We start from the raw sequence: 12,709 nt of genomic DNA, 5'->3' as shown, positions 1-12,709 counted from the left end.
CATCTATGTTTGTTGGTCAATACAGTCATTAAGTTATTAGTCTACCTGCTGTCACTATTCAGTATGAATAGTTCCAAGTCAGCAATACAATCCAGCTGTTCAGTTACTGTATTGTCCGTAGCCACGTGAGATTTTGCTAGACTATTCACAGTCCATGTGGCTTACCGATCTACATAACGAAATTGATATTAATACATTACAAGCAAGCTGATTATCATGTGTTTAGTAACAATAAATGTTAATGAAATGAAAAGTAGTAGTAAGTAGTAGTAGTAGTAGTAGTAGTAGTAGTAGTATTTAAATTATCTGATAAGCATAGAAGAAGGTTTGCAAAGACAAAACTCCACGAGACTCAAGGGACTTACAAAACAGATCAGCAAAGTTACTACATGTACTTGGTTTTTACTTCCTTAGCTTGCACTTGCTAACAGGTGCTTACGTTCTTACAAAACTATCATTACATTCCAGTGTGAAAATAAATTTGAATATTCATTGACTAATCAAAAAATGGACATCCAGGTTGGAGTATTTACATCATACCCAAGTTGAATGTGGTCTTCAGCTAGACTATGGAGCTGAGAAGAACAGAGTTTTCAACCTAGAAAATATAGTTACGAAAAAGTTGTGTTTTTCACATACCTCCACTGGAGCTCAGTCCAATTCATAACATGTGCTGGAGAATCTCCAAAGCAGGGTTTGTGACTTTTCAATGGGATTTCATCCAATATGTTACCCATGTGTGCATTGAAATATGTCTTCCATGTCCTTTTGCAGGTGGGAAATGTTGGCACACTAAAATTCCTTATTGACAGCTAATGCAGAGACATGTTTTATGAATGGCTAAACAATTCGGATCACATTAGTGTTGAAATTTCCACAATGAATGTTTTTGGGTATTGTGGCTGCCACAGCAACATGTGCTTCCTCAGGTCATAAGTGGAACAAATGGCATCTTGTGGCAGAACCAGTAGATTAGAGGAAGCAGCACACTTTTTCTTCTACTCACTATTGAGAGTTAAAATCATTTTTCCATTAAGTGCCGTATGTACGAATGTTACTTGTGTTTTCACACTGTGACAGATTGCCAACAACATACTTATTAAAGGAGTAAATGTATTGTGAGGCTGTTGTCAGTATGACCAGCTGTTTAAAGAGCTCTCTGCAAGAGGTAGGACGTGCACAGTTTAATGTGGCCAAGAGATGCGCAGTCAGCAGGGCACACCTGGGGAGAGCAGTAGTGGTATGTGTTATGAGCAGGTGCTGCTGGGAAAATGCCAAGTGCTGGAGGGGAAGTGGGATTTTAACCTGAAGCGTACACTCGTATTTTTTGTAAATATTAAGTGGAGGCCCTCTTATGCCCTCACTTGCATGGCGAAGATCTACTGTCACCTCTGCTCCAGTTAATATCAAAAAAGAATTCTGCTGAAAATGCAACAAAAGCAGCATTTATTTTCGCCTGACTTGTTAACCATTTCTAACTTTAAGAGGAACGTCACGAGTGGGAAATTTTGAGTAGAACCTAAACAATTCTCACACTGCCAGTTAAAATCTGCTTCTTTTGTCAAAACACAGCAGAGTCTACATACCGTCAAGTAACTAAACATATTGTGCAGATGCAATTGCAAGAGAATTCCGAAACAGTGGCTTCTTAAGTACATTAAGTGAGGAACTGAGGAAAGTAAGGTCAATAGCTTATGAAAAAGCACAACCTCAGCACAAAAACAAACTTATAAATGTCTTCACTTACGCTGATCCAAAACTCACAGCAATTCTTGTTTCACCAACTATCAATGGCCTTAAAAAATTACATTGGTTCCATTGAAAAGTCTGTAGTTAGTAGAATAATATAGTACATAATGAAGTATCGCATAATAACTATATGCAAAATACTCTCCTATTTGCATGTTGTTATTTGCCAAAATCTCATTTCAATATCTCAAACCGTTTATGAAATATGAGGAATGTAGTTGATATTTCAGTCTTCTGGTTTTATCATTGGCATGTGTGATTGCAAATGACAGTGCTACATCAGATCAATTTTCTCAAGATTGGTGACAGACAGAGACCGTCACCTAAAGAAAACATCAATATGTTAGCTAAATTTCATATGCAGCAACATATTATGCAATATACACTGAACTCAAAATCATAGTGACTCCCTATTTTTCATTGCATACTTTTCTGAATTTTGCGCAGTGTCTTACTTAAGTGCAAATGACACAATATCTATGATCATTATGAAAAATGGGCATGTCATCATGAAGCTGACTTACCAAGTTATAGATAATGCAAAAACGAATTTTTTATCAAATATCTGTAAAATTGTTTGAGTAATACTGCAGGGAATGTGCTTTGATTCTGTCACAGCACACCTCTGACTGGCCAAAAGTGGACAAACAATGTTGGCCTCCCCTTTTCCAAACAAATGAATGAACTCGCCCAGCACTCTAGATGAAAACCGCTTATTGCGTGTCAGTCACCATACCCTGCGCAGACTCTGCTAGAGTGGACACCACTTATCATCCTTATTACATCTTCCTGAGCAACAAACACTTTTGTCCTCAATGACAAGATACTAGAGAATAAGAAGACATTAGACATTAGACTTAATTTTAATATCATGGTGTCTGTTTACTCATTTTGGAATAATTGTAGTTGCACAGAAAAAAAAGAAGATAAGAGTTTGTGGTGTAACATGTCACTCTCACAGAAAGTAATGTGTAACCCTTTATTTACCTAGATGACGAGTGATGGTCGTGATAGTTGAAACCACACAATGGTTAAAAAGTTAAGAACAGAAACCTATGTGTGTGCTTTTGTCATCATTTTGCATGCGAGTCTTGCATGAATGGACGGTGCGCTTCCTAGAGATGGTACAACAATCTCAATTTATCTACGAGTTGTGGTACCTGCATGGGGTTTGTGCAACCTCTGGGAGTGCAGCATACAAGTTTTGAGTAGCGTGATGCATCACCTAGTAAGAGGCGTGCTGTGACAATGTAGCATGACGTCTCTCTCATTTCTTTGACACAAGTTGAAAAGTGGTGAAGTTTATTAGGTTACAACACCGGGACAACTTTAACAGTAACAAAGTCCTTCAAGCTACTATGACACATATTTAATTACAGGTGCAACAGTTCAGAATTCCAATATAATGAAAATTTTGAATCCGAACACACACATTTTTAAAGAGGAATATCTTAAGTTTAAAGTCCCACTGACCAAGTGACCATTAAAGACAGCTTATAGTTTGATATGCACAGTTCACAAAGGTGAAAAAGTTCAGAAAGCATGGAAATTTTACATATTGGATGACAGCTGACAACATATGTGCACCAACCCATTTCGCAAGTACAATTTTGAGATGGACTGTGGTTTGCATTGTCATTACGAATGAAAACATGCACAACGCTAGTGTAATATTCTACAACTTCACAAACCACTTTTTGGTTGCTACGCCATCATCAAGTACAAAGATAAATATGTGGTACAGTGAAATTTTGTCGGCACTGTCACATGTACTAATGAAACATTACAAATGCTTACAAACATTTCAAGCTGAATAAAAATAGTGGGACACTGATTAAGCTAAAAAATAGTGGCAGATGAGCTCACAGACTGCAAGATCGGGTGTGGAAGGAAGGAAGGAAGGAGGAAGGAAGGAAGGAAGGAGGAAGGAAGGAAGGAGGAAGGAAGGAAGGAGGAAGGAAGGAAGGAGGAAGGAAGATTGGTGTTTAACATCCTGTTGACATCAATATCATTAAGAGACTAAGCACACGTTTGGATTGCTTCACAGATAAGGAAGAAAATCAGCTGTACCCTTTCAAAGGAACCATCCCAGCATCTGCCAGGAGGGATTTAGGGAAATCACAGAATTCCTACCCAAATGCAGGTCCATTATGCTAACTACTGTGCCATCTCACTGGATAAGATTGGTTCTTGAATCACTCCAGCTACATTACACACAGAATCCATTCCAAACAACCGAGAGACTATCAATCAAATCTTTCTTCATAGTTAAGAAACTGAGGTGTGAATTATTATGTCCCCAAGGGACACAACTCAACACCAGTTGCTGTTCTGCCTGACACTCACTGATGGATCTTTGGCACTCAATGGCACAAAAAAAGAACTGGTAGAGTGACATGTTGCATTCTTCTGTAACTGATAAAATTACTGGAAACTGCAGCCTACATATCCACTCAGCATATCACACATAACTCGCTATCCCAGAGTCTAATGTAACAACAGAAAATCTCTCCAACATACAACTGCGCAAGCATGCAACAGCGGCCCCCCATCCCTCCCAACCCCCAACACACACACACACACACACACACACACACACACACACACACACACACACACACACACACATTCTCTCTTAGTTTGTCATTCCTTGCTCCAAGAGAAGAACTTTAAGCCTTCAGACACAACAATGCTGCAGTAAATTTGTATTCAGAACACATGTGAAAACTCCACCCACAATTAATCTTCTCAGTGAGAAAATACAGACATTAGACCATTCTTGCGTAGACCACCAAATAACCCACAAGTCGAAACAACAATAAAAACTATCAACACAATCATACACAACAAAATAAATGAAAATACAACTATGGAAGAGTTACAACTACTGGTTTATATAGGAGCACTCACTACACTAAATATACACACTAGGCAGAGATCAGAACAAACCAACACACAGAAGAAACCCACAAAACCAGCATGGCAACACAGGCTACAGATCAGAATAGAAAAACTGAGAAAAGACATCGGACAGCTAACACAATTTATAAGAAATGAAATATCAGACAAAAAACGAAAAAGGTTAGGTAAAATCTCACAACAAGAAGCAATAGAGCAATTAGATGAAAAGAAGCAGAAATTACAAGCATTGGCCAGACGACTTAGAAGATACAAAAAAAGTGAAATAGAAGGAAACAAAACCAAACATTCAACACAAACCAAAAGAGATTTTACCAAACAATAGATAACACACACATTAAAATAGACAATCCACCAAACATAACAGACATGGAACACTTCTGGAGCAACATATGGTCAAACCTGGTACAACATAACAGGCATGCACGGTGGATACAAGCAGAAACAGACACATACAAGATGATACCACAAATGCCTGAAGTGATAATTTTGCAACATGAAGTCACCCGAGCAATTAATTCTACACACAATTGGAAAGCCCCTGGAAATGATAAAATAGCAAATTACTGGCTAAAAAAGCTAAAAAAGTTCACCTCAACACATTCACATCTAACTAAATTATTTAACAGTTACATTGCAGACCCATACACATTCCCTGATACACTTGCACATCGAATAACCTATCTGAAACCTAAAGATCAAGCAGACACAGCAAACCCAGCTAAATATCGCCCCATAACATGCCTACCAACAATCTACAAAATATTAACTTCAGTCATTACACAGAAATTAATGACACATACAACACAGAACAAAATTATAAATGAAGAACAAAAAGGCTGCTGCAAAGGAGCACGAGGATGTAAAGAGCAACTGATAATAGATACAGAGGTGACATATCAAGCTAAAACTAAACAAAGGTCGCTACACTACGCATACATTGATTACCAAAAAGCCTTTAATAGTGTACCCCACTCATGCTTACTACAGATATTGGAAATGTACAAAGTAGATCCTAAATTGATACAGTTTCTAAACATAGTAATGAAAAACTGGAAAACCACACTTAATATTCAAACAAATTCAGATAACATCACATCACAGCCAATACAGATTAAGCGTGGAATATACCAAGGAGACTCATTAAGTCCTTTCTGGTTCTGTCTTGCTCTGAACCCACTATCCAACATGCTAAATAATACAAATTATGGATATAATATTACTGGAACATACCCACACAAAATCACACATTTGCTATACATGGATGATCTAAAACTACTGGCAGCAACCAATCAACAACTCAACCAATTACTAAAGATAACAGTATTCAGCAATGATATAAATATGGCTTTTGGAACAGACAAATGTAAGAAAAATAGCATAGTCAATGGAAAACACACTAAACAAGAAGATTACATATTGAATAACCACAGTGACTCCATAGTAGCGATGGAAAAAACAGATGCCTATAAATATCTAGGATACAGACAAAAAATAGGAATAGATAATACAAATATCAAAGAAGAACTAAAAGAAAAATATAGACACAGGCTAACAAAAATACTGAAAACAGAATTGACAGCAAGAAACAAGACAAAAGCTATAAATACTTATGCTATACCAATATTGACCTACTCATTTGGAGTAGTGAAATGGAGTAACACAGACCTAGAAGCACTCAATACACTTACACGTTCACAATGCCACAAATATAGAATACATCACATACATTCAGCAACAGAAAGATTCACATTAAGCAGAAAGGAAGGAGGACGGGGATTCATCGACATAAAAAACCTACATTAAGGACAGGTAGACAATTTAAGAAAATTCTTTCTAGAACGAGCAGAAACTAGCAAAATACACAAAGCAATCACTCATATAAATACATCGGCTACACCACTGCAATTTCATAACCACCTTTACAACCCTTTAGATCACGTAACATCAACAGATACGAAGAAATTAAATTGGAAAAAGAAAACACTACATGGCAAGCACCCGTATCATCTAACACAGCCACACATCGATTAAGACGCATCCAACACATGGCTAAGAAAAGGCAATTTATACAGTGAGAGGAAGGATTCATGATTGCAATACAGGATCAAACAATAAACACCAGATATTACAGCAAGCATATTATTAAAGATTCCAATACCACAACAGATAAATGCAGACTTTGCAAACAACAAATAGAAACAGTAGATCACATCACAAGTGGATGTACAATACTAGCAAATACAGAATACCCCAGAAGACATGACAATGTAGCAAAAATAATACATCAACAGCTTGCCTTACAACATAAACTTATAAAGCAACACGTTCCCACATACAAGTATGCACCACAAAATGTACTGGAGAATGATGAATACAAATTATACTGGAACAGAACCATTACAACAGATAAAACAACACCACATAACAAACCTGACGTCATACTCAGCAATAAAAAGAAGAAATTAACACAACTAATCGAAATATCCATACCCAATACAACAAATATACAAAAGAAAACAGGAGAAAAAATTGAAAAATACATCCAACTGGCTGAGGAAGTCAAGGACATGTGGCATCAGAATAAAGTTGACATTATACCAATTATACTATCAACTACAGGAGTCATACCACACAATATCCACCAGTACATCAATACAATACAGCTACATCCAAACTTATATATACAATTACAGAAATCCGTAATTATTGATACATTTCAATTACCTGAAAGTTCCTAAATGCAATATAACATATATCGTACAGTTAAAAGGAAGTGACGCTTGATCAAGGTCCGTGTCACGTCCCATTTTTAACCAGACTTAACGTCTGAGAAACTAAAGAAATAATAATAAACAAGAGCTCAGATGGAAAGCCAGTTCTAAGCATAGAAAGGAAAGCAGAAAGGTGGAAGAAATATATAGAGGATCTATACAAGGGCGATGTACTTGAGGGCAATGTTATAGAAATGGAAGAGGAGGTAGATGAATGGGATATACGATACTGCGTGAAGAGTTCAACAGAGCACTGAAAGACCTAAGTCGAAACAAGGCCCCAGGAGTAGACAACATTCCATTAGAACTACCTATAGCCTTGGGAGAGCAAGTCCTGACAAAACTCTACCATCTGGTGAGCAAGATGTATGAGACAGGCGAAATACCCTCAGATTTCAAGAAGAATATAATAATACCAATCACGAAAAAAGCAAGTGTTGATAGATGTGAAAATTACTGAACTATCAGCTTAATAAGTCACAGCTGCAATATACTAACGCGAATTCTTTACAGACGAATGGAAAAACTGGTAGAAGCTGACCTCGGGGAAGATCAGTTTGGATTCTGTAGAAATATTGGAACACATGAGGCAATACTGACCCTGTGACTTATCTCAGAAGATAGATTAAGGAAAAGCAAATCTATGTTTCTAGCATTTGTAGACTTAGAGAAAGCTTTTGACAATGCTGACTGGAAAACTCTCTTACAAATTCTGAAGGTGGCAGGGGTAAAATACAAAGAGCAAATAGCTATTTACAATTTGCACAGAAACCAGATGGCAGTTATAAGAGTCGAGAGGCATGAGGGGGGGAGCAGTGGTTGAGAAGAGGGTGAGACAGGGTTGTAGCCTATCCCCAACGTTATTCAATCGGTATATTGAGCAAGCAGTAAAGGAAACAAAAGAAAAATTTGGAGTAGGTATTAAAATCCACGGAGAAGAAATAAAAATTTTGAGGTTTGCCGATGACATTGTAAGTCTGTTATAGACAGCAAAGGACTTGGAAGAGCAGTTGAACGGAATGGACTGTGTCTTGAAAGGAGGCTATAAAATGAAGATCAACAAAAGCAAAACGCAGATAAAGGAATGTAGTCGAATTAAGTCGGGTGATGCTGCGGGAATTAGATGAGGAAATGAGACGCTTAAAGTAGTAAATGAGTTTTGCTATTTGGGGAGCAAAATAACCGATGATGGTCAAAGTAGAGAGGATATAAAATGTAGACTGGCAATGGCAAGGAAAGCTTTTCTGAAGAAGAGAAATTTGTTAACATCGATTTAAGTGTCAGGAAGTCGTTTCTCAAAGTATTTGTATGGAGTGTAGCCATGTATGAAAGTGAAACATGGACGATAAATAGTTTGGACAAGAAGAGAATAGAAGCTTTCGAAATGTGGTGCTACAGAAGAATGCTGAAGATTAGATGGGTAGATCACAAAACTAATGATGAGGTATTGATTGAATTGGGGAGAAGAGAAATTTGTGGCACAACGTGACTAGAAGAAGGGATCGATTGGTAGGACGTGTTCTGAGGCATCACGGGATCACCAATTTAGTAGTGGAGGGCAGCATGGAGGGTAAAAATTGTAGAGGGATACCGAGATATGAATACACTAAGCACATTCAGAAGGATGAAGGTTGCAGTGGGTACTGAGAGATGAAGAAGCTGGCACAAGATAGGGTAGCATGGAGAGCTGCATCAAACCAGTCTCTGGACCGAAGACCACAACAACAACAAGAACATATTGCTAAAATTACAAAAGAGAGAGTACAGGAGAAGCAACTCACAACACTGCTGATAGGGAAACTTGAATTAGAAAAGAGTATTTGAAGCTTTTATACTTAAATATTTCTTTTTCTAAGAGGAAAGAGGAATTGGCTGAGGAATGCCAGAAGGGGGAGTAGAAAAACAGATTTTACTTCATCATTTCCTACCTTCCTCCTCCCTCTCAACCTCAGGTTTGAGTGACCTGCTCCTCTCAGCGATCTTTCCCAATGAAATTCCCCCTCTTTCCTCAAGAAGGAATTTACAGTGCCTGTGGCTATGGATATTATTTTATAATTTATGTGCTTCCATTAGCATTGCTACAATTTTCATCTCCTGAATTTAATTACTGCTAATGCTTCATATTTCTCTGTAACTTTAACAATTTTCTCAACTTTTTTTTAATACAGATAATGTACTTTCTTGCATGGAGTCAAAATTATTGTGTTTTTGCCCCATAACTAGCAGTGGATTTACTTGGATAACAGTTCAGGAAACCTTAAGAGTTTAATATACCATGAAATGCATTGCTGCTAAATCAGAACAGCTATGAAAAAATGAAGGAAAAATCCAAATTATAACAAATCAGCAAATAATGCATTACTGACCTTCCCACTCCTTCTCCAGATATGTAACCCTCAGCTACAAAGAGCAAGTCTGATGATGATGATGATGACGAAGACCAGCGGGAGCATACAGAACAACTTTTGTTTCTTTCTGTCACAACAGCACCCAATTCACGGTACAGTGACCTTTCCAGAAGGGCAAAAGTAAGCCGTCTCACACGTTTATTGCCTCCAGCTTGTTCTAGGATACCAACGAGGGCACTAACCTGTAAAATGCAATGAAACAGGTTACGCACTAACAACCATACATCTGTAAATTTTATTTGCAAGGAATTTAAGAAGAAGTGTTCAGCACACAAAGGCACTGTGTTTAGTAATATCTTATACCGGTAAATAAATCACCGGTTTTTGTCAACCAAAAGAATAATGACCTATAATCAATATTAATGTAGCCCTGGATTTTGTACATTTTGATTACAGTACAGGCCTTATTAGTTATCGAGCCACTTTTTGGACCAGCTTACACCTGTGCGTATGCTTCTTCAAGGCATGAAGCTAGCTCTCTGCCCCCCTCCTCCTCTATTCTCTAGCTCTCTGTCCCCCTCCTCCTCCTCTATTCTCAACATTGGTGGCCACATGTGGTAAATCTCTATCAAAATACCATAACAACTCTACAACAACAGTCAGAGTTTTCTATAGATCTCCTGGGGAATTTATGATTCCCAGTCTACTTTATTATTTTTTTTTTTAATATGAACAATCACTCCTCAATGCTGGAGTCACTGGTCTTTAAGACAAATGAGCCAAATAGTGGACAGGAATGCTGAAGGGAGATATCCCATTTATTGCCAAAAGTTCTTTCTTATATCCCCACCCTGCGCTGCCCCGAACAGTATCTTGACAAACTGTGGATTCATACTGCAGACTAAGAAATGTTTCTGTACAATCTGTTTCCAGTTCTCAAAAAGAATGTATGAGACTGTCAAGACACAAAGTTGGACGCTGGTCTGCATTTTTAATAGCTGTTTATGTTCTGTCCTCCATGTCCACAGACATAACCTTAATTTAGATACAAAAGACATTAAAATGAAAACAGAAAATGAGACAAGCAGTATTTTAAGTTTTTAATTGCAATTCCAGACATCTAAGCATACGCTTCTACTGCACCACCACCACCTCCACCACCACCACCACCACCACCACCACCACCACCACCAACAACAACAACAACAACAATAACATGTAGGTAGTATTACTTGATAACTGAACTGTAAATGCAGCTGCAGAGTTGACTAACTTCTTGTCCATGTTACTCACTGGGTACTATAGTTGAGTCGGCATTAAGTTGATGCCCAACAGTTGCACTGAGCTGGGCATGGCAGCTTTGGAGGCTTACCTCAATGTAATGTGATTTTGTAAACATCTCCACAGCAACACCTCAGTGTTGTCATAGCTCTGAAGACAGCTACGAGCTGTCAGGGATCATCTTATTTCATCTCGACTAGGCACTTCCCAGTCCAAAATAGTTACCTCACCGTGCAAGCATGGAAAGAGATCATGAAAACGCCTTAGTAGACAACTGCAGCTCCTCGCTGTTAATGCCATTAAATTTACTGATGACAAGAACAAGGAAAGAGTGACAGTGCTGGACTTCAAGGCTGGTGGTCAAAGTCTGAGAACAACTGTTGTGTATACGAGATTCAGTTTTATAAGCTACAAGAATACATGGTGCATTTGTATGAATGAGATGATACAGTTTCTGTAAATGGCATCATAATAAGCTAGATTTTATTTTAAAAAAAATGAAGTATCAGACTTGCAGTAACAAGTAGTTCATGCAGAAAAACACAGATTCATTTACAGTAAACTGTGAATAAATGTTAGCACAGTTAGCAGTCGGTGGCCTCAGTTGGCTGAGATGCAGTCGTGTGTGTGAGTTGTGTCTGCGTGAGTGTGTATGTGTGTGTTTGTCATCTATTTTTGATGAAGGCCTTACTGGCCGAGAGCTTTATTTGTGACAGTCTTTTTGTTGTGCCTATCTGTGACTCAGAACTTCTGCTATATGGTGAGTGGCAACTTTCATAATAATGTTACATTCCATCCTGGACTTTCTATTGTTTGATTTTAGCATGGTCATAGCATGCATGAACTTTTGTCAACTAAAAATGCAACTCAATATTTAACTACTATGCTACGCAGGGCATTGGTGTAGTATGCAACATCGTTCCACTCCTACAGGTACCCGAGAGTACGTATTCACTGCATCCCCTCCCCTCCCTGGCCATGTCTCAAGTCTTCTTTACCAAGTAATACAAGAAAAACTGTTCTCTGCACCCAGGATGCAACAGCACTCACTCCAAACACAGGTCACTTACAAAAACACAACTTCAAACATTATTTTTAACAAACACTAGTCTAGAAAATACTGTGAAACTGCCCAAAACAGAGAAACACAAATGGGAGAAACCTAGACCAATGAACTCCAAATTCAGTAGTAATATTTTACTGGGAGTGTCATGGTCCTGTTTGGCAGTATGCATTTCAAATCTCCATCAAGTCCTTTTGATTAGAATTTTGATGGTTTCTTTACAGTATTTTGGGTAGCCTCTAAATTGCTTCCTCATATGTGTCAGCTCACAAATAATTCTCTTCTCCTTCCCAAAAAGCTAGAATTATGCCTGCTTACATATCAGGGGCAGAGAGAGGGGGAGGGGATTGATTAGTGGGATGGGAGAGGGGGAGGGAGATAAGGGAGGGGAAGGGGATAAGGGAGGGGAAGGGGATAAGGGAGGGGAAGGGGATAAGGGAGGGGAAGGGGATAAGGGAGGGGAAGGGGATAAGGGAGGGGAAGGGGATAAGGGAGGGGAAGGGGATAAGGGAGGGGAAGGGGATAAGGGAGGGGAAGGGGATAAGGGAGGGGAAGGGGATAAGGGAGGGGAAGGG

At 38.4% G+C, this 12,709-nt stretch overlaps 1 protein-coding gene across 1 annotated transcript in view; it reads right to left on the bottom strand.

The window, feature by feature from the left end:
* LOC124803150 (lysosomal-trafficking regulator) overlaps positions 1–12,709 on the bottom strand; it is a 593,053-nt gene that overhangs the window by 483,188 nt on the left and 97,156 nt on the right. The window contains exon 11 of the mRNA XM_047264331.1: positions 9,809–10,032. Coding sequence (XP_047120287.1) covers positions 9,809–10,032 — 224 coding nt within the window. The remainder of the gene's footprint in view (positions 1–9,808; positions 10,033–12,709) is intronic.

The sequence above is a fragment of the Schistocerca piceifrons genome, chromosome 6, assembly GCF_021461385.2.
Source record: "Schistocerca piceifrons isolate TAMUIC-IGC-003096 chromosome 6, iqSchPice1.1, whole genome shotgun sequence".
In the NCBI taxonomy this organism is placed as follows: domain Eukaryota; kingdom Metazoa; phylum Arthropoda; class Insecta; order Orthoptera; family Acrididae; genus Schistocerca; species Schistocerca piceifrons.
The sequence above is the reverse complement of the archived record's forward strand: the minus strand, read 5'-3'. Positions and strand labels throughout refer to the sequence as shown.